The following is a 24,952-nucleotide window of genomic DNA, read 5'->3' on the forward strand; positions in this document are numbered from 1 at the left end:
CCAGTCCGGCGGGCCAGGGCGAGCGTTGGTGACCCCGAGCTGAGCCTGCGGCCCCCCGGAAAGGCAGGAACCAGGTACAGGTTGACTGAGCCCCTCTGGGCCCCCGTGGCTCCCTCCCTGGGCACTGGCCGGAGGACGCCCCGGGAGAAGCGGAATGTGTGGGTCAGGACGCTGGCCCCTCGCCGCCGCCTCCGGGCGTGACCTGGCTGGGGGCTGCTTTCCGTTCCATTGCGCAACCTGGTCCCCTTCCCCTCACTCGCCAGTAGCCGACCCCCCACCCCATTAAAGTGCATTTCCTTTGGAGAGTTTCTCAAACTTTGAAATAATCTGCCACCTCGGGTCTGGCCGTGCACTAGTGGGAAACCATTGTGTCAGGGCTGGGACCCAAGAAAAATCGTAAGGGGAGTGCCCGGGTCCTGCCGTAGCGGGGTCCAGGGAGTCCTGAAGGGTGAGTGGCAAAAAGATCGGACAGGATCGTTCCGTTGGAGCAATCTCCAGAGAGAGGCTCTAATGCAGCTTTCTCTGGGTCATCTTTTATTGCAATTTTTCTCATCATTAGAAATTCAGAATACATCATTGATTATACAATTTAAAACTTTGACAAGACATGACATTTCCTTAACCATGATTGGGGGTACAAAAAAATGTAACATTAATTTACATTTTTCCAGGATATGACCTTTAGTTATTTAATTATTAAAAGTACAGAATCATTAATAAAATGCATCACTAATTTACATTTTTCAGATTTTCCCAAGATTTACTATTTTCCCCAAGATATGCTATTTTCTTATTAACTAATGCCAAACTACATAACCAGACTCTAAGTCTTCGAACCTATCATTAACCTTTAAGTTTAAAGTACACCTTTACTTTATTTGTAATCTAAAATTCCGATCTAAAAAAGTCCCCTTAAATCTTATACTTAAAATATCCTAAAGTTTATAAATCATTCTTAAAACATATCAGAAACCCATACAACTAAGAACTTAAGAATTTCTAAACCAAAAATCTAAATAGGATAATATTTGTAACATTAGTCTAAAGATACATCTTATAAAGCTACTTTAATTAATTACTAAATTTATTCCCATAAAACTGGTTGAGCTGCTTTCTCAAAGAGTTTCTTTGTTTCTCAGTCAAGGTGCACTAGTTCTCATATCTTTATAATCTTTATCAATAGAAAGTAAGTTCTAAACATCAGTCCACTTTCCGCCAATATTAACTATGCTCATCATAAATTCCTATGTAAAGTAAAAAGGGTTTATAAAAAGAGAAGAATATAGAAGAATATATCTTTATATGTTTTAACTTTCCTAAATGTATAATATAACTTTCCTCAATCAAAAATGAAACTACATATGGTGGGCTTTGTAAAATAAGCATAATAATTAGGTTTTCTAAGAGGCCGGAAATATGAGCTTGGGTTCTAGTTGATATAATCAATGTGGTGCCTAAAATTCTCATGACCTTTCAGAGGATGATTGTTGTCCATTATCAGATTTGTCCTCAATGTGCTGAGGTAGAAGAACAGCCTTCTACTTTGTCCTTGATGTGCTGAGGGGTAGTAGAACAGCGTTCAAGGCATGAACTACCTGTTATGTTCTAGCCATTTGAAATTTAATTTGTTTGGCATTTAACGTGCTCATGCCTCCTGTCAGGAACATAAGCATGAAAATGAAAAGTCCCAGTTACATAAAAAAGGGTCTCATGGTTTCGGTTTCCCACCAACCAGCACGGCTTTGCCAGCATTCATCCTCACTGTGACCCTGTCAAGACAGTGAGTGGGGGATCGCCTTCACCAGGGAAGTGCTTTTCCTGTGAACAGGGACATAGGGACACCCCCAACACACACATAGGACATCCTCCTCAGTCTCCACACTGAGCAACCCTGGTCACAACCGCAGAGATTGCAGCAGGTGCCAAGGTCAGATGGCCAACTCGCCGTGGTCTCCAGTCACTAGTTGAAAGGTGAAGGAGGAGAATGACCAGATTAATTGGATTTGTGCCACAGCAAATAAAACCAAGAGCGAGTCCTGCTCAGAAGAAAACCCGCGGGCTTGGTGGGGACTTTGCTCTGGATTTTGGCCACTGGGTCTAGCATGCCCCTTGGCAGCTGAACACGTGCTAAGCACAGGGGCCAGCAGTGGCCTGGCTGTGAGTGGACAGCAAATGGACCCAGCCCAGCAGTGTGACTTACTTTCCCAGACCAGAGGCCAGGATAAAGGTGCAGTTCTTTAGTGCCTTCCCAACCCCGATGAATGCACAGAAAAGAACATCTCTAGGCCACTCATAGGGTCTTACAAAGGAGAATAAGGAACTGTCCCCCAAAAGAGTAACATGACGCTGGGGGTGTGGCTGCGTGGTAGAGCACAGGCTTAGCAAGCATGAAGCCCCAGCTTCCATCTCAGCATTAAAAAAAAAAAAAAAAAAAAGTTGTATGATTATTTGAGCAAAAACCGGCTACTGACTAGTAGGACTTGGTTGCAGACTCCTGGCTGGAACTGCTTCTAGAAGCGTCCAGGGACCCCATCTGTGGCCCCCCTATGTATTGCCTGGTGTGGTATAAGTGTGACAATGTTGCTTTCCTTATGTTCCTGACAGAAATAACCCTTCCAGTCACTCACCTCAAGCCTGACGGGTGGAGACTTCCGCTGTGGGGAAGCGCCACAGACTGTCCCCATCAGGACAGCACTGAGCCTGCAACTCCAGGGCACCCACTGGCTCAGCCAAATACCCCAGACATGTAACTGAAAAGCGGAAGTGAAAGGCAGGCAGGCCCCTGGGTTCCCGAAAGGGTTATTCTGACTTAGACTAGCTGTAAAAATGCAATTGGCTGGTAGTTGCCACGGCCAAAGTGCATCCGGAGTGTCCTCTCTCTCCATCCAGTGTGTTTGTCACTTGGAGGAGGCAAGCAGCACATTGTCCCTGCAGCGCAGAGATGGAGAGTTCCAATGAAGAGAGGAAGGAAGGGGTAAGTGTGTTGGAGGGGGCCGGAGCCAGGGCCTGCTGCAGGGCCTGCCCAGCGGCCCTGGGCAGTCATGGGGGTCCCTAGTATCCTGGAGCCAACTCTGAGACCCTGTGGGGGTACTTGCCCCTCCGCCCATCCAGCTGCTGGACTTTTACAGGGAGTAGAGGTGAGGTTTACAAAGACCCTTTCTGCTGAGCATTCCACTGGAACAGCTGTTTAAAAAGTATCCAGACTACATTCCAAACTGAAGAGTCTGAAAGGGTTCATTTGCCCGTTTCTTCTTCATGGTAAGAATGTGAGATGAAGAGACTTCACAATCAAATGTGTCGGTTACAAAATCCTTAGATGCCGCTGGTGAGCTTTGGTCAAAATTTTGTTTTGAGTTTGGTTTCAGAGAATTTTAGTCTTTTTCAGCAAGTAACATAGCTAACCTGCATGCAAAGAAGATAAACGCCAAAAAGGTATTGCTTGTTTTTTTGTTTGTTTTTAGAGGTGGAGTCTTTCAGTGGCCCTCCACTAAACTTATTACAGCCACTTACTTGCAGATTCCCTTGATTGAGGCAGTGCATAATGAGGGAAAGGTAACATGACTTCAGACACTTTCCCGGAATCTGCGTCTTATTGATCACAATGGCATTTTCTTGTGGTGGAGAGGGGAAGGGTAGTGTGCATTTGTGCAGAACGGCGTTATTCTGGCATGGATGGAGACATGCTCGTCACATGTGGAGTAAGAGTGGTTCTGGGAGATGGAAGCACCTGTTACTCTTTCCTGCTCCATCCTGTTACCCCCACAGGACCTGGCAAGTTAGTTAACTCTTCTCTGCCTTAGTTTTCTCATCTATAAAATGGCAATCATAGCCTGGACAAGTGGTGTACACCTGTAACCCCAGCCACTCAGAGCAGGAGGATCTCAAGTGCAAGGCCAGCCTCAGCAACTTGGAGAGACTCTGCCTCAAAAAAAAACAAAGGACTGGGGATGTGGCTCAGTGGTAAAGCACCCCTGGGTTCCATCCCTAGTGCGTAAATAAATGAACAGGAATAACAAGCACTCCGTGTCATGGGTCCTGGAGTAATTAAATGGAATAATGCACGTCAAGCCCCTGGCACAGTGAATTCTCCTATAAGGTTTTTACTTCCGTGATCCTTTAGAGCGGGTTAATCTCAGCTCTGTTGACATTTGGTACTAGATAATTCTGTGTTGCTGACACAGAATTGCAGGGTGTTTAGAAGCATCCCTCTCCCTGACTCACCAGATGCCGGTAGCACCTTCTCCCAGGTGGGACAAGCAAATGTCCTCTAGAGGCAGAAGCAATCCCTGCCCCCCAGCTGCCGATCACAGCTTTACTGCACGCCCGCATGCCCACTTGCCCGCACGGGGGTTTTCTTGTTTGGATTTCACAGTTAGAAAGTGTTGGGCAAATCGAGTGTCGTGGCCTCTATTGGCTGGAACAGGAACGGAGGTAAAGAGGGCATGGCCAGAGGAGGGCCTGGTTTGCTGTCCGCCAGTCAGAAATGCAAGGGATGGAACCGCACCTCCCCATGGCGCACCCTGAAAATGAGCAGCACTTTGTCAAAGGAAACGATTCCAATGGCCTCATGCAAAGGGCATGACCAGTCATGGCCTCTCGTCCTCTGAGGGAGAAGACTCCTTTGGGCCAGGCACAGGGTCAAGAGGGGACTTAGGAGCAGTGGGGGAGGCTCTGTGGTCTGAGCAGAAGGTGCCAGGCAGTGCGTCAGGCCCAGCTCTGTGGCCCTCTGTGACTCTCTGTGACTCTCTGTGACTCTCTGTGGCCCTCTGTGGCTCTCTGTGACCCTCTGTGACTCTCTGTGGTCCTCTGTGACTCTCTGTGGCCACGTGGCCGTAACCTCGCTGGCCTTTGCTTTCCCCATACATAAAGGAAAAAGACCAGTATCTGTCCAGCGTGCAGGAACTTTCTTCCAGGAAAGGAACAACCTGAAAGAAAATAATGGAATGGTTTAGAAAAAAAGACAGCAAAGCATTTTACAACTAATCAAGAATTGTTGAATGAAATCCCCCCACAAAAGTACTTCAGGACTATGAAAGTGTTTATTTCATGGAGTGTCTGCACCACCAACTAGTGTAGTATCCTGTGCAAGTGACTTCCCCTCTGTATGCTATGGGTTCTCGTTGTTTATTTGCATTGATCCATTAATTAATTAATTAATTAGCCCACCCACTTAGGCAGACCAGGTGTGGCTGGGAGGCTGTTTGGCCAGGGCACCCTGCCCAGTGTCCTGAGAGTCACACCCTGGCAGAGGTCAGCCCTGAAGCTGGTTGTTTCACTGAAATCTGAAGATGGTCTCCTCATCATGGAAACCAGGGCAAGATTCCTCCCCAAAAGTGTGGCAAGAAGAGCCCCCTTCCTGTGTCTGGAGGGCACCGGGGCCAATGTCATCTCTGACTCTTCATCTTCCTCATGTCCTAATGCAGCTCAGCACCAGATCTCCCCCTGCCCCTACCCACTCCTGGAAAGAAAGGAAAGAGAGAGAGAGAGAGAGAGAGAGAGAGAATGCTCAAGCAAAAGAGTGCTTACGCCCTCTTTTATGTAGTTTTAAAATACTCTACCTTCATTGAGACTAACTCACATGCCATATAATTTCAGCCATTTAAAGTGTACATCTTTCACCCTTAAAAAGGGGGAATCCTAGTGGGGCACAGTGGCATGCAGCTGTAATCCCAGCAAAGTCTCAGGCAGGAGGATTGCAAGTTCAAGGCCAGCCTCAGCAACTTATTGAGGCCCTAAGCAACTTAGCAAGACCTTGTCTCAGAAGGACTGAGGGTGTAGCTCAGTGGTAAAAGCTCCTGGGTTCAATCCTCAGTACAAAAAAAAAAAGAAAGAAAGAATCCTGTGTTTTTGCCACCAGCCTGGAGCCAAGGGACACTTTGCTGAGTGAAATAAGCCTGGTGCTGAAAAACACGTCCCCTGTGGTGTCACCCATGTGAAAAAGCCAAACTCACAGAAGCAGAATAGAACGGCGGTTGCCAGGAGCTGGGGAGAGAGTAATGGGTGAAGTTGTCACGGGTACAGAGATTGAGTTCTCCAGGGATGTGGTGATGGGGGGGGGGGCTGGAGCTAATAATGCTTCCCTGTAAACTTGAGATTCGGTAAAAGAGTGGACCTTGACGGTCCTCACCATGCACATACCGGAGACGGCCACGTGAGGCCATGTGTGTAGCCTGATTGTGGCGTCCCTCCACGTGCACTGTGTGAACGCCACGCAGCGCAGCTTGAAGGAGATGCCACTCGGCCCCGGAGGAGCTCATGTGCTGATAAGTTGAAAATATCCTAAGTTCCTGCTGAATTTCTGTAGCTTTCACGTGAAGCTGACGCTGCAGGTCAAGGACTGTCTGTATATACAACCTTTATTTGTTATTCTTTGCTCAGTAAAGCTGGAAAAGAATTCAATATGAACTCAGAGTATACCCAGAGTTATGCGGCCGTCGCCACAATCGATCTCGGACACTCCCATCACCCCTGAGAGATCCCTGGGGCCCCCCAGCTTGCTGGGCCCCCGGCAGCCACTCTTCTACTTTCTGTCTCTCAGATTTAGAGTCAGAATCAGGTGATGGTTGTGACTGGCTCCTTGTGCCTCCCTTGTAGAGCGTCAGTACTTCCTTTCTGCAGGGCTGAGTCACGTCCCAGGGAGTGTGCACACCATGTTGGTCCATCCGTCCGTCACTGGCCCTTGGCTCGTTTCCACTGGGCAGTGGCAGTGCTGCTATGAAGGCTGCGTTGGAATGTTGGTGTGGACCCTGCGGCTTCTCTTGAGTTGCCTCCTAGGAAGGCAATTGCTGGGTCACGTGGTCACTGAATGTGGGAGGACCCGCCCACCTTTGCCTTTTCCTGATGGCATCCCCAGGCTTAGGTCTGACTCCCCACGGCCCTCAGAGCTGCAGCGAGCTGCACGTCTCCAGCCCTCTGTCTGCCTCCCACTTCTGCTCTGCACCAGCTGCTGGAGTGTCCGCTAGAAGTCCGTGTCTTTGTGCCCCTCCTGTGCAGAGCAGTGAAGGCCTAAGCCATGGCCCTGGCCCCCACCCATCCCAACCCCAGGCTCAAGAGCCCTATTCCAGGTGCAAGGTCCCAGCTCCCCTTTTTTTGTGGTGCTGGGGATTGAACCCAGGGCCCTGTGCGTGCGAGGCAAGCACTCTACCAACTGAGCTGTATCCCCAGCCCCCAAGCTCCCCTTCTCTAGACCCCTCTTTTTAATCACTACTGTGATTTTTCCTCTTGATACTTATTGCATTTATAGTTTAATTATTACACCATTGTGGGATTTTTTTTTTTTTTTTTGATGTCTGTCTTTCCCATTGAACAATTTGGGGGAGGAGGTGGGGCGGTGGTATTGGAGATTGAACCCAGGGTGCTTTACCACTGAGCCACATCCCTGGCCCTTTTTATTTTTTATTTTGACAGGATCTCTCTAAGTTGCTTAGGGCCTTACTAAGTTGCTGAGGCTGGCCCTGAACTCGAAAATCCTCCTGCCTCAGCCTCCCAGGTCCCTGGGATTACAGGCATGTATCACCAGCCAGGCGTGAACAGTGATCTTGAGGGCAGCTGTTTTGCTCTCCAGGGCAAAGAAAGGTGGTTGGGCTAGCACAGTGAGACCCCCAGAGTGCCTGGCATTCCACAGGGTGAGTCTCCATTCCTGCAGGGTCTGTATAATGTGCCTGTGGCTTGAACTCAAGGAGGAAGCCAAAGACTAAAGGTTGCATCATGTGCTCTGCGCATAAAGGCTGTAGCCTCTCTGGTCTTCTTTGCTGGGATCCCTTCAAAGCAGCTGGGAGCTGGCCATCCATGGCGCCTGGCAGAATCCCCCATTCTGGGGTATGAGCCCCTGGGGACCAGCCAGCTCCCAGCTGAGCTGTGCTTGGTCATCACGGTACCAACCACACTCCCATCCATGACCCAGAAGACTTCAAACCTCAGGCCCTCAGGTGGAGAGTGCCACCTGCCTGCACGAATGACTCTGGTGCTTTTATAGTTAATCCTCTTACTGGGAAGAGGGAAGAGAACTGTTAAGCCAATGTTTTCTTCCTTTTCTCCCTCATCCCTTTCAAACAAAATAGAAGAGCTGTGGGCAGGAGTTTTTGTTTGCTTTCTTCACCACGGTATCCCAGCACTAGGACATGCCCGGCTCAACATGTTGAGGGAATGAAGAACGAGCGAGTGAGAGTGACTGAGGGCCCAGAAGCAGCCAGCTGGGAGTGAGCCAGTCTGCGAGCCCTGCGTGTGTGGACGCCTGGGGATCCCTGAAGCCTGGGCGCTGTCCCCTGCCCTCCACCTCTGGGGGCACTTTGACAGCTGCCTCTTGGGAAGCTCTTATCTTCCTTACCAGAAGCGTCCTGGGGGTTAGCCATTTGCTAATTCATTGATGGGTTAATGAATAGTTAATCAGTCGGCCATGTGTTAATTCACTTGGTGGAAGGAGAAGCGAGTGTCGGCCACCTGGGAAGGGTGAAGTTCATGGCTCTTCTGTTTCTTTAACAGCTCTCTTGAGGTTTCGTTGGCATGGTCAGTGTGTGCGGGGTCAGCTTGATGTTTTGACACACGGTGCATTCTGTACGGTCACTACCGCCAGCTGATGGCCTGTCCGTGGCCTCCACGTAGCTCCCCGTGTGGGCACGGAGTGGTTTTGCTCTTGACCAGGGGCCCTTGCAGGCCAGGTTAACCCCTTCCTCTCTGAGCACCACCACGCAGGCTCTCTTCTCTCATGTCAGCCTCCCCACTTCCCTCTCCCCTTCAGGTACAGCAGGGGACTGCCCAGCAAAGACCTGGGCTGGCCCCGGGAGAGGGGCGGTCGCAGAGGTCAAGCATGAACACAGTCCCCTGTGACGGGGGACATCTACGGGAGATTCAGACAGACAGCCCGGGCTCACCCAGCCGCAGGTTCCGCTCTTAGCCTTGGCAGAGACACCATGGGGGAGCGTCGTGGTCCTTACTGCAGAGAGGAGACGGAAGGAGCGTGGGGATTAAGCTAGAAAGCGACCCTGAGAAAATTCAAAATGACTCCTGTAGGTTCCGAGAGCAAAGCTCTTCCCACATCTGTCTGTCTCCCTGTTTCATTCCTCTAGAAATGTGTTCCCAGGCCGGGATGCACCTCAGAGGGCCTGGCATGCGTGAGGCCCAGGGTTCCATGCCCACCCGGTGAGAAAAAAAGTGTCCCCTCCTGTCATTCTGGATGGTCTGAAAGGAGCTTTGAGTTTCTTCCTGGGTCGAAGGGGGCTATTTTCCCAGAGCACTGTGTTGAAGAGTCCCCAGAAATGTACAAGCAGCGTCTCACTGTGGCACCCCCTTGTTAAGAGCGGAAGCCCAGGGACTCGGGGGTCAGTGGTACCAGATAAAATGCTCACGCTTATCTCTCTGGTCGGGAGCCTGCGCCTTAGGGCTTGAGCACGTCCACTGTCAGGAGTGTCACAGGAGCAATCCCAGGGGCCGGTGAGTGTTGGTCTGCTTCTCTCTGACCTGGGGGCTCTCAGGGGGCGCTCCCCCAGCCCAGGGGCATGCAGAGAACCTACAGACACCTGGGCCCTCACACCTAGAGAAGGGGTGCGACTGGCACCTGAGGAGCAGAAAACAGGGAGGCTGGAGACGTCCACGGTGCCCAGGACAGTCCCCTGTAACAAAGAGCCATCGGACCCTGCAGGTCCCAACTGTCACCATCGAGAAAGCCAGTCCTCACCCTCGGCCAGCAGCGCAGGCAGCAGGTTTGAGGGTATGGAGTAGCCCAGAGGCCACGCGGCACGTCTCTGGAGGCCGGTGAGGCAGGAGGTCCCGCGGCCCCTGCTGCTCCCTGACCCCCCATCTCTCTTGCAGAGGCTCACGCTCCTGCTTGCCCTGGCCACCCTGATCGCCTCCTTCGGCTCCTCCTTCCAATATGGGTACAACGTGGCCGTGGTCAACTCCCCGTCAGAGGTGAGGTCACAGGGGCGAGGGAGACACACGTCTGAATGAACAGGCAGGGGCTTTGGAAGGTCCTGTGGCCTCCCGGGAACACACAGGGGGTCCCTGAGGAAGGGAGAGGGGAGGGCCCTTGGGGAGCAGGCTGGCACGGGTCGGGGAGCTGACCGGTGTCCAGACCTCAGCTTGCCATGGGACACGGTGGGCTGGGCCCCGCTGGGCTCTGATCTTGGGTGGCCTGGAGTGAGTGGAGGGGCCTGGCGTGGGCAGCAGCTGCCCCCAGGGAAAGCCTGGAGCCGCCCTGGGCAGTTCACGCACTGGAGGCTTTCCCGGGAGGGCCCCAGGGGACCTTGCTGCTCCTGGGGCTTTGTCCCGGCCCCCTGGCCCCACCTGGTGATGCTGCAGTCTGCTGCTGGGGTGTCCCGTCGGGTGGTGTGATGGCCGGGGTTACCACTGCTGTTCTGTGCTCTTGTTTCCAGTTCATGAAGCAGTTTTACAACGACACCTACAGTGACAGAACTGGAGAGCTCATTGACACCTTTGCTTTGACCTTGCTGTGGTCTGTGACAGTGTCCATGTTCCCCTTCGGAGGCTTTATCGGGTCCCTCCTGGTTGGCCCCCTGGTGAATAATTTGGGCAGGTAAGAGAAGGAGGATTTTTAATTCCCCCCAATTCATAGACCCCTCCATTAGGGTTTTGTTGTTGTTTGGTACTGGAAATTGCACCCAGGGGCGCATTACCACAGAGCCACATCCCCAGCCCTTTTTATTTTATTTTGAGACAGGATCTTGCTAAGTTGCTAAGGCTGGCCTCAAACTTGTGATCCTCCTGCCTCAGCCTCCTGCGTCACTGGGATTACAGGCGTGTGCCACCACACCCAGCTACCCATCATCAGTTTTTAAACATGGGCCTAAAAGTAAAATCTTTATCATGAGATGAGGTCATAACCACTATGATAATTTTCATTTTCTATTCTGGTCATAAGGAGGAGACCAGACATTGGCAAAGCGTTTGGGGTCTCGGCAAGGTCACAGTGGCTGGGACTCCCGGGCACATGGAAAGAGCAGCGGGTGCCATCACAGGTCTGGGACTCACACGGCTCTTGCCGCTCTTTTGCCTTGGAGGTATTTTCTCAGCAAAAACCAAAACTAATTCTCTCCCTGGCATTTTTGCCAACAGAAGATCCAGACGCTGCAACAGCACGGCCAAGGTGTCGGTCATGGCAAGGTCCTGACCTAGTGTTCTTAAACTCTGGTCATAAACTAACACAAAGGCCTTTCCTGTCTGCTGCTTTTGCCTTGGGACAAGGCAGTGTGCCAAGTCCAGCCCACACTGATTCCCGTGCATCTCTGGCATAGCTCAGATCCATGCCAGGAGCCTCAATGTGGGACAGCGCAGCCTGAGGTCATCTCTCCCACTGTGACACAGCATTGTGACCACCAGGGTCAGGGTTGATCCTTGGCCCTATTTCCAGAAATATTACAAAATTTGTATATTTCATCTTAAAAAAAAAAAAAGTCTTTAGAAACATCCACTCGCTCACCTCAAGTCCATGCATGTTAGGGAGCGACTGGTTTATAAACAGAACTTGAGAGGGAGACGTCTCACCTGCCACATCCCAGATAAGGAGCACAGGGAGGCTGGGGGAGGTCGCAGATCTAGTTAGCTCAAGAGTCAAGACCAGCGCTGGAGGGGCAGCTCAGTGGTGGAGCCCTTGTCTAGCATGCCCGAGGCCCTGGTCTTGATCTTTGGCACCACAAAAGACAGAAAAGGTCAAGACCAGAGCACAGACCAAGGTTCCTTCTTCAGTTTTTAAAAGGGTCTGAGAATAAAAATACACAAGCTCTGTTTTGGGATCTGAGATCCTAAGGTCTTCCTGGAAGGATGGTACTGACCCCAGTTTTCCCTGTGGATCCCCATGGGACACAGCGCCCTCCAGGTCAGAGCCAGGTCTGCAGGACGCTTCTCAAGTGAAGGACTTGCCCTTGGGTGGCCTTGGAAGTTGCTGATGGAGCTGCCTACTTGGGAATGTGACCAAAGCTCTCAGTTGTTTGAAGTTTTCTTAAGTATTTGCATTTATTATTATCATTTTGGAGTGTATTCTACTTACAGAGAAAAGATGTGCTGTAAAGCTGTGAAACAGCATGGTCTCCTGCCCGAGGCGTGGAGGGACTGACCACACCTACAGGGCTGTGAAGGGTGGGTCACCTGAGGACTGACACACAGCTGTACTGTTAGCTGAGCGACACACAGCTGTACTCTTACTTTGCAGGTGGGAAAAATGAGGCACAGAGAGATGCTGTGACTTACCCACGATGATACAGGGGGCAGGTGCTCAGGATTCCCACCCAGGAAATTCCTCCTATTAATGGGGTTTTCCTTCGTTGAGCTGTTCTTGCTTGGTTTTCGGTGCAGTCAGGCATGCGAGGCCAGCGCTCTGCCGGAGCTCTAAGGGTTCTTCATATATTTTACATAAGGTCCTTTATCAAATAGGTCTTTTGCAAACACTTTCTCCCAGTCTGTGACTTGTCTTTTCATTGTCATGACGGGTCTTTCGCAGAGCAGAAATTTTTGATTTTAACGAATGCCATCTTATCAATTCTTTCAATAAAACTGACTTTTATTATGGTTTATTGTTGTTATAAAATTCTCTGGAGGGGGCTGGGGCTGTGGCTCAGTGGCAGAGCGCTTGCCTCACACATGTGACGCATTGGGCTCGATCCTCAGCACCACATAAAAGTAAACAGGCATACTGTCCATCTACAGCTACCAAAAAACACCCGCTCTGGAGCCTGCGCCCTAATTGTTTGCAAGGCCCGCTTCCCTCTTTTTTTTTTTTTTTGAGTGTCAGTCTTGCAAGTTGACAAGGCTGACCTCTACCTCCAAGGCTCAAGCAATCTTCTTGCCTCGGCCTCCTGTTGCTGGGACTGCAGGTGTGTGCCACCTGCCCGGCCTGTCTCCCTCCTTGATGTGCCACTGGTTCGGGTCTTCAGCATGTTCCCCTTATTCTGAAAGGTTGTATTAAAAACACTGAGTTGGCATGGTGGCACATGCCTATAATCCCAGTGGCTTGGGAGGCGGAGGCAGGAGGACTCAGAAGCACTCTGTCTCAAAATAAAATACAAAAAAGTGTTGAAAAAACCGTTCAAATTGAACTTGTAGGCCTATCTATTTGTCCTTGAAGTTAGGGTCACTTCAGTTGATGCTGTATATATATAAATACACAGAGTAGACTATACTAGCCATAAATGTTTATTGTAGCGCTGGGGATAGGACTAGGGGCCTCAGGCATGCTAGGCAGGCACGTGCCACCCAGCTGCAGCCCAGTGCAGGGCCACATGTATTTTGGGGCTGCATTGAGGGTTCTGTAGACATGCTGGTTCTAGCTTTGCCGTTCTTTTGGTTTTTTGGTTTTGTTTTTGGCACTAACGATTAAACTCAGGGGTGCTTAACCACTGAGACGCATCCCCAGCCCTTTTATTTTTTTATTTTGAGGCAGGGTCTTGCTGCATTGCTGAGGGCCTCACTAAGTTGCTGAGGCTGGCCTCCACTTGGGGTCCTCCTGCCGGGATCACAGCGTGCACCACTGCGCCCAGCTGCCATTCTGTCTTCTACGGCTTTACAAGTCTCCTCTTTGTGCTTTATATTTTTACATCAAATTATATTTTGTCAGCTCTCAGTTTGTCGCCCAACTTCCCTTTTTGTCTCTATTGGTCTTTTGATCACTTTCTTAACCTTACATTTTCAAACTTTTTATTTTTCCATGTTAATTTACCGGTTCTTCCTTTCCCGGGCTGTGCCTTTGGTGTTGTGTCTGAAAGGTCACGGCCAGTGGTCACTTTGCAGCACCTGTGCTAAACAGTCATTGCCAAACCCAGGGTCATCTAGGCGCCCCCCCCACACACACCATCTTCTAGGAACGTTCTGGTTTTGCGTGGAACCCTGAGGTCTAGGGCAGGTCCACAATCCACTTCAGGTTAATGTCCCTGAAGGGCGTATCCACGTCTAGGCTGACTCTGCCTGTGGAGGTCCAGCTGTTCAGTGGCGTTCTAGAAGTCTCCCTCTACCCCACCAAGACTGAAGTTGGTGAGTGTCCTCCACTGAAGGGCCGGTTTGATTCCTCGTGTTGTGACCCCCGTCACTTAACGTGGTTTATCCTCCCTGGGAATTCTGTCATCTGAACCTGCACTGTCTGCCACACGCGTCTTTTTTTCTTTTTCTTTTTTTCAATTATCTATTAAGGGCTGGGGATGGGGAAGTGTGTGTGTGAGGGAGGGAGGGAAGGAGGAGGCGGGGACCACCACGCAGCCTCCTGAGGGACAGGTCCCTGTCTCCCGGTGCCATCCTGAGGCCCCTCCACAGGGGCCTTGCTTCAGTCAGAATCTCAGGGCCCAAGTCCACCTGCGGTTCAGGCTCTTCCTCGCTCACATGGGAATGCTTTCGAGGTTCTATTAAGTGTGATGCTTGTTATGGTTTTTTGTTGACGCCCTTTATCAGCTTAAAGAAGTTTCTCTATAGTTACTTAAGGCTGGATTGGTCTTTGTTTGTTTTGGGTTTTGGTTTTTGGTTGTTGGGCTTTTTTGTTGTTTATTTTTTGTTACTGTTGTTGTTTTGTTTTCTGTTCTTTGTTTTTTCATCATAAAGGGCTATGTGGGGCTCTGTGGGACACAAGAGGGTCACAGGTTCAAGGTCAGACTCAGCAATTTAGGGAAACTTTGCTTCAAAAATTTTTAAAAAGTATTGGGAGTGTAGCTCAGTGGTGGTGTCCTCATGTTCATCCCCAGTACCAATTTTTTTTAAAAAATCATAATGGCATTTCGTTTTATTGATTTCTTTTGACACTTCTAGGAGATAATCCTACATTTTCCCCAGTACCATGTTTAATACAGTGAATATATTGAAGAATTTTATCCATGCCGTTGAACCTGCTAATATTTCATCTAGGATTTTTGCATCTACGTGGACTTCAGTGAAGTTGGCCTATGCTTTTATTTGTTTCTAATGTCCTTACCCAGTTTGGTTTGGGAGGTTACATTAAAACCACAAATTAGCTTATGATTTCAAAAGCTATGTCCTATATTTTAATTTTGGGGCCCCTTCCCCCCTATTCTCGCTACTGACCCCCTCTGCCCTTTGCTCCCACATCAGGCTGTGCACTTGACCTCTGTCAGTCTCAGGTCCCAGGAGCCTGAGGCCCAGCAGGGAGGCTCATTGCTGCACCTGGCGGAGCCCCCAAGGGCAAACACCAGGAGCTCTTGTGAACAAATTCGAAGCCTGGGCTGCCCTAGCTGCTGTTTTACCTTCTGCAGGAAAGGAACCTTGCTGTTCAACAACATCTTTTCCATTGTGCCCGCCATCTTCATGGGTTGCAGTAGAATCGCCAAGGCCTTTGAGCTTATCATTATTTCCAGATTTTTAGTGGGAATATGTGCAGGTAAGGATGCCACACTGACTGGCCATTCTGTTATTCAGGGTCATCAGTCAGGGATGGGGGCGGCAGGGGGCCTGCAGGGAGGGACCCGTCTCCAGGGACCTGAACAAGCCCAGGGTCTCTGGAGCACATAGATTCAAGTGACCCTGCACCTGCGATGTGAAACAGACCTGAGCAGCCTCTGTGCTGCCCTCGGGGCGGACACTGGGCGGACCTCTGCGATGGAAGCCGTCTCTGGTTTTGTTTGGCCGTGCTGGGGTTTGAACCCAGGGCCTCACACCTGCTAGGCTGGCACTCTCCCACCCAGGAAGCTGTGCTCTGCAAGACTGAAATACAGAATCTCTAGAAGGTCCTTCCAATTGATCCTTTATCTCAGTGTCTCAGCAGGTCAGGGCCAGTTAGTGGGTGGTGACATCTGTTTAGTGGGCAGCCTTGGTTTTGGTGTTGGTTTTCATTTTTTTATCAGATTTTGTCATATGTGGTGAGAATACAATCATCTCTTGAAACGTTTGTTTCTCTTATTTATTTGCATATTTATGGGAGAACGGGTTGCAGGGTACAGTGTATTTCTGGGGGTTTGGTGTGGTTTGGTTTGGCTGTGAGTTACTCTTGAAGCTTGAGAAGCCATCATGCCTGAATCCCTCTACCAGAAACACGGTAAGAAGAGCCTTGCAACTTTCATAGGGCAGTCTGCAGTGGCCAGAGGCCTTTCCTGGGTGCTCTCTCACCTTTTCCCACACGTGCACCCGCTGAGTGATCTGAGGCCTCTCCCCTAACAACTGTGGTGCTGCTTGGCAAAGCCCACCTCCTACCTGTCCACTGAGGCTGCCGCCAAGAGGCCTCCCCAGGTCAGCATTGTCAACAGGCAGCAATTCCCAAGGCCAGACCAGGGGAGGGCCCAGGGCATAGAGTCCTACAGGTGCAGGATGGGCATCTCCTGAAATCTGTCCCTGGGGCATCTCAGTGCTTCCTTCTGGTCATAGTCCCAGCATGGCCAGTGAACTTGGCTTTTCTTCTTTCACATGTGGAATCAGGGACAGAGTAATGGTTTGGCCGGTTGTCGGATGGAGCCCAGTGACAGAACAGAGATGTCACGAAGACTGGTGTTGGGGGGAAATGACAGAGAATCACAGGCAGGGGAGAAGAGGACGGGGACAGGTTTCCTGAATGGAGAAGTCCCTGCCATGGAGCCTCGCTGGCTCAGCGGTTTTACCTGCCAGGTGCAGCTTTCAAAAAACAGAGGATTCCTGGGGTTGAGGCTCAGCGGTAGAGCGCTCACCTAGCACGTGTGAGGCCCTGGGTTCGATCCTCAGCACCACATAAAAATAAAATAAAGATATTGTGTCCATCTACAACTAATAAAATAAAATAGAGGATTCCTAAACGTTGTCAGGAGTGAGCAGGTCCAGTTTCTTCTCCTCTAATCACAGACAATTCAGAATTGACTCTGAGAGAAATACACAACAGGCTCCAATAGAAAGTAAATCACAATTAAAACCCCCGACCTTTACTCTTAAGTATTATTTCAGGTCAATGTTTCACAAACTATTGGTCTCAGGATTTTTTTGCATCTTAAAATTATAAAGGACTCCACATTAAACATCACAACCAAACCATGTGGTGGTGCATGTCTGTAACTCTAGCTCCCTGGGAGACCAAGGCGGTTGGATCGCAAATTCAAGGTCAGCCTGGGAGACCCTGTCTTAAAATAATTTTTTTGTTTTTCAAGAAAAGGGGTTGGGGATGTAGCTCCTTGGTAGAGTGCTTATCTATCATGCCTCAGGTCCCAGGTCCAAACCCCAGCACGTCCCCCACCCAGACTGCAACCAAGAAGTGCAATCATTCATTTTTAAACATAATAGGCCCATTACATATTTTAGTTAGAAACAATTTTATGTTTTAATACCAAAAATAAGTGGCCTTGTTAGACATTTTTGTAAATCTCTTAATGCGTGGCTTACTAAGAAGACCCCTGGGTTCTCAAGCCTGCCTGTGTCGAGTTGGTAGCTTCTGGGAAACTCCACGCTATGCTCCCAGGGGAATGGGAGTGAAAGGGGAAGCCAGTCTCACAGCCTCCCACGGAGGTCTCAGGAACCCCGACCTCAGTCCAACTTGGAGGACACCAGCAGGTGCAAGAGGCCTTTCACCAGGCTCCTGAAAGTCCATGAGACGCCTGTCCAGCTGCATGCCATGTCCACACCCCACTGACGTGAAAATGAAGCCACTGAGAGATGAAGTGCCCAGTCCCATCCAGGGAGGCGCCAAGGCACCAGGATGGGACTACAGGGGCTCACTGTCCACTCGGTTGCTGCTCGTCCCCATCTTGGCAAGAGAGCCCAAGGCTGGCTCCGAGGGGTTTACTCCTTGAAAGCCACAAGGCTTCTGAAAGCCATCGGTGCTGCTGGCGGGGCTAACCCAGTGCTGTCCCTTCACAGGTCTTCTGGGGTTGGGCTGTCCTTCCTTCCTTCCTTCCTTCCTTCCTTTCTTTCTTTCTTGTACTGGGGATTGAACCCAGGGCTTCTTTCCCACTAAACCACATCCCCAGCCCACCCACTCCCCCCGCCCTTTATTTAAAAATTTATTTGAGACAGTGTCTCACTGAGTCACTTAGGGCCTCACCAATTTGCTGAGGCTGACCCTGAACTTGCCATCCTCCTGCCTTGGCCTCCCGAATTACTGGGATTACAGGTATGCTCCTGTATTTTTATATCTTAATGAAGCTGAGAAGTGCTTGCCATTAAAAAGCAGCCTCGAGGGCCCACTGGGTGCTAAGTGGCAAGAACCGAGCTGGCATCTGGGGCCTTCCCTTGCAGGCCTATGTGCACTGAGCCTGGGGGTGCTGTCCCCACCCACGGCATGCTGAGGGCTGCTTTAAAGATGCCCCTCTTTGCTCTGATAACAGGAAAGAGTTTTCATGAGCTGTCTCTTTTGAAACATAAAGCAGAGATGTCCTTGGGCAGAATTTCAAAGGAAGACGACTTTGGTACCTTCCTATTCAGTGTTACCAAATAAACTCCTGTCACCAGAAGTTCTCCCCTCCCCTCACCCCAAACTGTTCCCTCAGGGTCTGCCTGTGTGACAGAGTCTCCCTGTAACCCCAGGATGATCCTAAGCCTCAGCTTGGCCCAGGACACCTGGACTTGCAACAACCCCTCCGGGCTTCCTGAGGCCCCCAGCTCTCGACGTGCTTCTGGGGGATTAAACGAGATGCTGTATGTGGGGTACTTCAGACTCCACAGAATTCAGTCCTACCTGTGGGGTTTTTTTTTGTTTGTTTGTTTGTTTGTTTTGGTAGTTGTAGATGGACAGAATGCCTTTATTTTATTTATTTATTTTTTATGTGGTGCTGAGGATCAAACCTACAGCTAGGCAAGCGCTCTGCTGCTGAGCCCCAGCCCCAGCCCCTCGACCTTTCTTAAGGAGGTCACACTCCAGGATGACGGAAGACTCTAGTGGGGATTTGGAAGTAGTCCAGGCCTTACAGAAATCCCAGAAATGCAGAGGTCCCCAAATAGACTGACATTTTTGATGTTTGCTGGTAAATGTGACTGGTGCTCTCCTGTGTTGACCATTGGCTTTTGCTGTGATCTATACTCTCCCCTGAAGGTGAAGCTGGAGAGCAGGGGTCCCTCCAGGACAGGGGTCTACCCAGGGCAGCTGGGAGGAAAGACCCTACCTATGGACAACCTGTGCCCCTAGGTGACCCCTGTTGAGCGGCAAGTGCTCCTGGGCAGGAGCTTCTCTGGCCTGATTTAGAGTTTAAGAGGCTAAGCATGAAAAGAGGTGTTCACTTTCTCTGTGGCCATTCTGAGGAAGTTCCGGGCTGAGCATCTGATGGCTGAGTAACAATAGCTCTGCAAACTCCGCCCACCCGGCTAGACAACTGCTCCTGACTGCGTTTTTGCTCCAACCCTCCTCCCAGGTGTGTCTTCCAACGTGGTCCCTATGTACTTAGGGGAGCTGGCCTCTAAAAACCTGCGGGGGGCCCTCGGGGTGGTGCCCCAGCTCTTCATCACTATCGGCATCCTTGTAGCCCAGCTGTTTGGTCTTCGGAATGTCCTCGCCAACGAAGAAGGTGAGCGGGGACCCTGCCCCTCCCCCAACGCCTCCCCTGCCGTGGGTGCCTGCTCAGGCCAGGAAGCGTCTGCAGGCTGGCCTTTTCTCTCTGGACCCTCCGCTACCCTGAGTCTACATTGCTGGTGTGCTGTTTGTCCCTCTGCAGCCCCTGAACAAGTGCTGGTGACAGCTTCCCCTTAGGAGATGGGCAAGGTGGAACAGGAAGGCCAGCTGCTCTTGGCCTGCTCAGAGGCTGTCCATATGGTGGCCAGTGGCCCCACAGTGGCAGCCAGCAGTGTGCCCAGAGCTGGTATTGCTTTCACACCACCCCGCTTTCTTTGTCTTGGGTCTGGAACTTCTGAAAGGAAAACCAGCTTTAATCATCACACCAGTCGAAACAGAGTGCTGGGGGCCAGGAGCCAAGTCTTCCAGAGTACCCCGTACCTTCCTCCAGACAGCCCCGCGCAAGCATGTGCTGTGGTTATACCCATCTTACAGATGTAGAACCCGAGGCTCACAGAGACTGGAAAACTTGCCCAAGGCCTCTGGGGATATAGAGCCAGGAGTCTGTGTTAACCGCCACACCCTCCTGCCTTCCCATCACTCCTACAGTCAGGGCTCCTATGTTGAGGTGCCACACCTTCCTTAGGAACTGAGACCCAACTTGAATGCACTAGGTTCCTGTCCCCAGGAGCTCCCAAACAGCGGGACTTGGAGCAATGTGCAGAGCTCTGTCCTGCGCAGGAAGGAGGGATTGCTTCTGCCCAGGAAGAGGGGCTTCAGAGACAGCCTGGACTAGGGGTCAGTAGGACAGTGTTCCAGACCTGGGCAGAAGAGACAGGAGTACAAAATTCTTGTGTCTTTGGTGAACTGCAAATACTGAGGGGCACGTTGTGCTCCCAGTTCTTACTTTGACTTTCCTGCAGCCTGGGTGTACAGAGGGCAGTGCTTGGCCTTGCCCATCTTAGAATTTCCAGCATGGTTCCTGGCACATAACAGGTACTTCAACTTAACTCCCAAATAACCGTGTGACCTGGGCGAGGGGCCCACACTCTGCAGGCCCCAGTGTTGCCATGGGTACAGCGGGGCTGGTCCTGGAACCTCCCCGGTAAGGACACTGAGAGAAGCAGTGAGTTAACCCGGGACAGGAAGTTAGGCCAGTACCTGACACATAAATGCCCATATGGTCACCTGTTGGAGCCCAGGGGAAAAGCAGGGCATACCCCACTTGGAGAAAGACCTCGAGCTGCTCAGTTCCTTATGTGAATATTTTTATTGTGCAACAGCATGAACAATAAGGAGGAAAAACAAAAATCAAGGAGAAATGAATGAAAATAGAAATCAAATCAAATATCAAACAGAAACCAAGCCCCTGCATGAGAAGGGCAGGAGCCCCCCCAGGCCTGCTGTGCCCCTCACTCATGTCTCCCCACCCCGTAGTCATATCCTGGCCCTCGCCTCCTGTTTCCCCACCTTTGCTAACGATGGGGTTAACCTTACCTGATTCTGAACTTGACGTCAGGACATTACCTTGGCGGAGATGTCGCTCGGCCTGGTGTCCGTTCACGTTGTGGCTGGCTTTGTTTTGTCGGGGTATCAAATTCCCACCACGGTTACCACATCCACTCTGCGTGGACTGTTACAGATCTTGCAGGGTTTCCTGGTTTTGTTTCCATAACCAGTGCTGCTCTGACCATTCCAGCGGTCAGTCCCTGTGATCTGGGCACAAGCTTCTTCATGCACATGCCTGGGTTGGGCTGGTGAGGGCTGGCAAGGTCAGTCAAGTGTGCCTGGCTTCCCGGGCTCCTGACAAGTGTCTTCTGAAGGACGCCATGTGGGCACGGTGACACAGGAGAACACCCATTCGCCTGTGTTCTGCCAGGCACTTGGTACGGTCAGGCCTTTCCCTTTAGCCCACCTGGTAGGTGTGCCGCGGCCACCGTCACTTGGCCATTCTGTAAGTATTCCCTGAGCGTCTGCTGAGAGTCTGCCTTGGGAAGGCCTGTGTCCCCCGCAAGGGTGCCTGGCAGGGGCAGTGCAGGCCTCTGACAAGCCGCTCGCCCCTAGGCTGGCCCATCCTCCTGGCGCTGACCGCGGTCCCGGCCGTGCTGCAGGTCCTGCTGCTCCCCTTCTTTCCCGAGAGCCCCCGGTACCTGCTGATTCAGAAGAAAAACGAAGAAGCTGCCAGAAACGGTAAGGCGCGCTGGCTGGCGGTGGAGGTGGCCGCCCCGCGCCCGCTGCCCCCCGGTGGCCCGACACCTCTGCTGTCCCTCCCGCAGCCCTGCGGCGGGTGCGCGGCTGGGACGACGTGGACGAGGAGGTGGAGGAGATCCGGCGGGAGGACGAGGCGGAGCGGGCGGCGGGCTTCATCTCCGTGTGGAAGCTGTTCCGCCTCAAGTCCCTGCGCTGGCAGCTCATCTCCATCATCACCCTCATGGCCGGCCAGCAGCTGTCCGGCGTGAACGCGGTGGGTGCCACCGGGCCGGCGCGGGCGGCGGGGGCCGGGCACAAGCCACCTGCCCGCAGGTCCCTGAGGCCCGCCCGCCGTCCCCTTCCAGATCTACTACTACGCGGACCAGATCTACCTGAGCGCCGGCGTGGAGGCCAACGACGTCCAGTACGTGACGGCCGGCACTGGGGCCGTCAACGTGTTCATGACCTTATGCACTGTGAGTGTCCCCGGGAGCTGAGGCCCCATTGGCCACCAAGGACGCAGGGACATCTGGAGAGCACCCCTTCCAACGGAGGAGGGAGCCGGGACCTGAGGGGCCATCATGCCCCTTGGGTCCTTGCGCCCAGCCCCTGATGTCTCCAGCTCCAGTGGAGACCCCCAAAGATGGAGGCCCAAACCCCACCACTCCAGAAGCTCCCAGTGTGTCGGGTGGCTCCGCTCCAACTCTTACAGTGGGGACCCAGAGCTGTACTGGGCCACAACATGGCAAGAACAGAGAGAGCCCCTGACTGGGCATCATGGTGGCCCTGCAAAAGTCCATGGCTCACGGCTCTCCACCATCTCTGGATGGGCGCCAGGCCTCTGTGCAGGCAGAATCTCTTGATTGCATCGAGGTCCCCGGCACCCAGTGGTTGGGGGGGGGGGGGTCCTAAGGCCTAGGGCTGCAGGGTTAAGAGGCCCTTGAAGTAATGTCTCCTTAGAGGACGGACAGCCAGGGCCCAGTGACACAGGCAGACCTCCCGCTGGGCACACAAGGGCACGTGATTATCAAGTGTGCACGTGGGTGGGCACCCATCCCTCCCAGCCTCTCGGAAGAGGGTATGCGGGATGGCAAGGCTTTCCCACAGTGGCAGCTCCAAGCAGGGGTGCGGCCAGGCCAGGAAAGCACCTGGTGGCAGCTCCAGAGCCCACTTCCTCCCTCCTCCAAACCCCCCTCCAGGTGTTCGTGGTGGAGCTCTGGGGAAGGAGGCGTCTGCTGCTCCTGGGCTTCTCCACCTGCTTCATGGCCTGCGCTGTGCTGACCGTGGCTCTGGCACTGCAGGTAAGGAAGGGGACTGAGCTGTGCTGGCCCTGATTCGTATTGAGAGGACATGTTGTAAGGACAAGGCACAAGAGTGAATTTGTTGGCCCATCAGACATCTGGGGACCTCATGTCCCCCACCAGCGACCGACAGCCCCCTCTATGCTCACTCTTCAAAGCTCATTGAAGTGGCATTGTGGAACAAGTGCCATCCCTGCACCTGGGCAGAGTGGCTAAAGTCCCCCAGGTCCCTGTCCCAACTGGTCTTTGCTTTGCCAGGTGCTAACCAGCTCTGTTTTGTCCCCACAGGACACCGTCTCCTGGATGCCCTATATCAGCATTGCCTGCATCATCATCTATGTCATAGGACATGCCGTTGGGCCCAGTATGTGCCCCAGAGATGACCTCATGGTTTCAGTGCCCTGTCCCCGCCTGCCGACTTGAGCTTCTGGCTTGAGCTTCCCCTGGAGGCCCAGGGAGAGCTCCTGTCCTTTTCCTCTTGCACAGGGCTTGGGTGGGGCATAACTTGAGTAAAAACATCAAAGCTGTGATACAGGTGGCCAACCTGTGATCCTGACATGGGCCACTGGCTGGCTGCTCTCGCAGGATGTCACCCGTTGTGCCAGACATCCTTGTGAACTCCCATTTGCCTCCTCACACTGCCACTTCAGAAGCCCCCATGTCCTGGAGATACCCCATTGTCCCTAGAGCCAGGTGCCCAGGTCACCAGCACATCCAAGGACTCAAGGGCCCTTTGTGGCTGCTCTGCCTTCGGGGGAGACAACTCCCCTTGCTTCCCCCCCCCCAGGTCCCATCCCTGCGCTGATCATCACTGAGATCTTCCTGCAGTCCTCCAGGCCAGCTGCCTTCATGATCGGGGGCAGTGTCCACTGGCTGTCCAACTTCACTGTGGGCTTGGTCTTCCCCTTCATTCAAGTGAGTGGGACCCGGGGCCCCAGCACCCCCACACCCCGACAGTGGAGCGAGGACTCGGTACAGCCTCATCTGCCTGTCCCCACAGGTGGGCCTTGGTGCTTACAGCTTCATCATCTTTGCCATAATATGTCTCCTCACCACCATCTACACCTTCCTGATCATCCCCGAGACCAAGTCCAAGACCTTCATCGAGATCAATCAGATCTTCGCCAATTTGAACAAGGTGTCGGGAATCCACCCGGAGAAGGAGGAGCTGAAAACCTTTCCATCGGACACTTCAAGGCAGCAGTGAAGAGGAGCCCGTGGAGCAGGTCTGCGTGGAGCCTCCTCCCAGGACTTTCCTCTGACTTCTGTTTGCCTGTGACATCCAGAAATGGAACGAGCCTGGTGTGGAACGCAGGTCTCAGGCTGACCTCCCCGCTCAGCAGGACAGTCCAGGGGCCTCCATGCTGTTCTCCCCCCGGGTCACCTCTACCCAGCCCTGTGTCAGCACACCTGCTGGGTCAGCTGCTGTGGGGCTCTTGGTGACACAGCTTTTCTAACAAAAATAGGTACTACAGGGACAGATGGGAGGAATCCAATTTTGTCAGTGAAACTCTCTTCTGTGGCCCCACGGACCTCCTGGGGCCACCAGCACTGTGGAAAGCCGAATTCATCCTCTGACCCCACCCTTCTCCTGACTTGCAAAGAGTGGTATCAAGAATAATGACTTAGAGAAAGCTGGAGAAGGGTCCCTGGGGATATATTACCTGAGTTCAAATTGATGATCCTAAATTATATTGCTAGGGGAAATGGAATTGCTTCTGTATAGTTAATAAAACCGATCTGATAACTTTTCACCAAGAATGCACCCAATTCTCCATGAGCAGGTCAGAGCAGGAGGGCTGCTCCCTGCTCCCTGGGCTGTGCTGGATGTCAGCCCTCGAGGGGGGGTGTCTGGAGTGGACAAGGCATGCAAACCTCTTCTGCTGAAAGAACAGCAAAATGAGATGTTAAATTTAAGGTTGGGAAAGGCACCTGATCCCCAGGTTGATGGTGAATACCAAGGGGCCTAAAGGCGGGACTGCAGGAGTGGGGAACCAGGAAGAAGCAGGTGCCCCCACACCAACATGGCAGCACTGGAGACTTTTCTTAAGAGACGTGAATAATCAAGAGGCGTGTGCGA

General features: G+C 52.1%; 1 protein-coding gene across 1 annotated transcript; it reads left to right on the forward strand.

The window, feature by feature from the left end:
- The first annotated feature begins 2,795 nt into the window (after positions 1 to 2,795).
- Slc2a5 (solute carrier family 2 member 5) lies at positions 2,796 to 24,626 on the forward strand. Its single transcript, XM_015501436.2, has 12 exons — positions 2,796 to 2,974; positions 9,808 to 9,906; positions 10,371 to 10,531; positions 15,201 to 15,325; positions 19,245 to 19,397; positions 21,446 to 21,571; positions 21,658 to 21,845; positions 21,937 to 22,047; positions 22,771 to 22,872; positions 23,161 to 23,236; positions 23,660 to 23,787; positions 23,873 to 24,626. The coding sequence occupies exons 1-12, from the start codon at positions 2,942 to 2,944 to the stop codon at positions 24,077 to 24,079; spliced, it is 1,509 nt and encodes a 502-aa protein (XP_015356922.1). The 5' UTR covers positions 2,796 to 2,941; the 3' UTR covers positions 24,080 to 24,626.
- Positions 24,627 to 24,952: the final 326 nt, after the last annotated feature.

The sequence above is a fragment of the Marmota marmota genome, unplaced genomic scaffold (genome assembly GCF_001458135.2).
Source record: "Marmota marmota marmota unplaced genomic scaffold, marMar, whole genome shotgun sequence".
NCBI classification, from domain to species: domain Eukaryota; kingdom Metazoa; phylum Chordata; class Mammalia; order Rodentia; family Sciuridae; genus Marmota; species Marmota marmota.

Coding starts and splice junctions, on each gene's coding strand:
- Slc2a5 (XM_015501436.2), top strand. CDS start 2,942: ATGGAGAGTTCCAATGAAGAGAGGAAGGAAGGG. Junction 19,398..21,445: donor TGTCCTCGCCAACGAAGAAG/GTGAGCGGGGAC, acceptor GCTCGCCCCTAG/GCTGGCCCATCCTCCTGGCG. Junction 22,873..23,160: donor CCGTGGCTCTGGCACTGCAG/GTAAGGAAGGGG, acceptor TTGTCCCCACAG/GACACCGTCTCCTGGATGCC.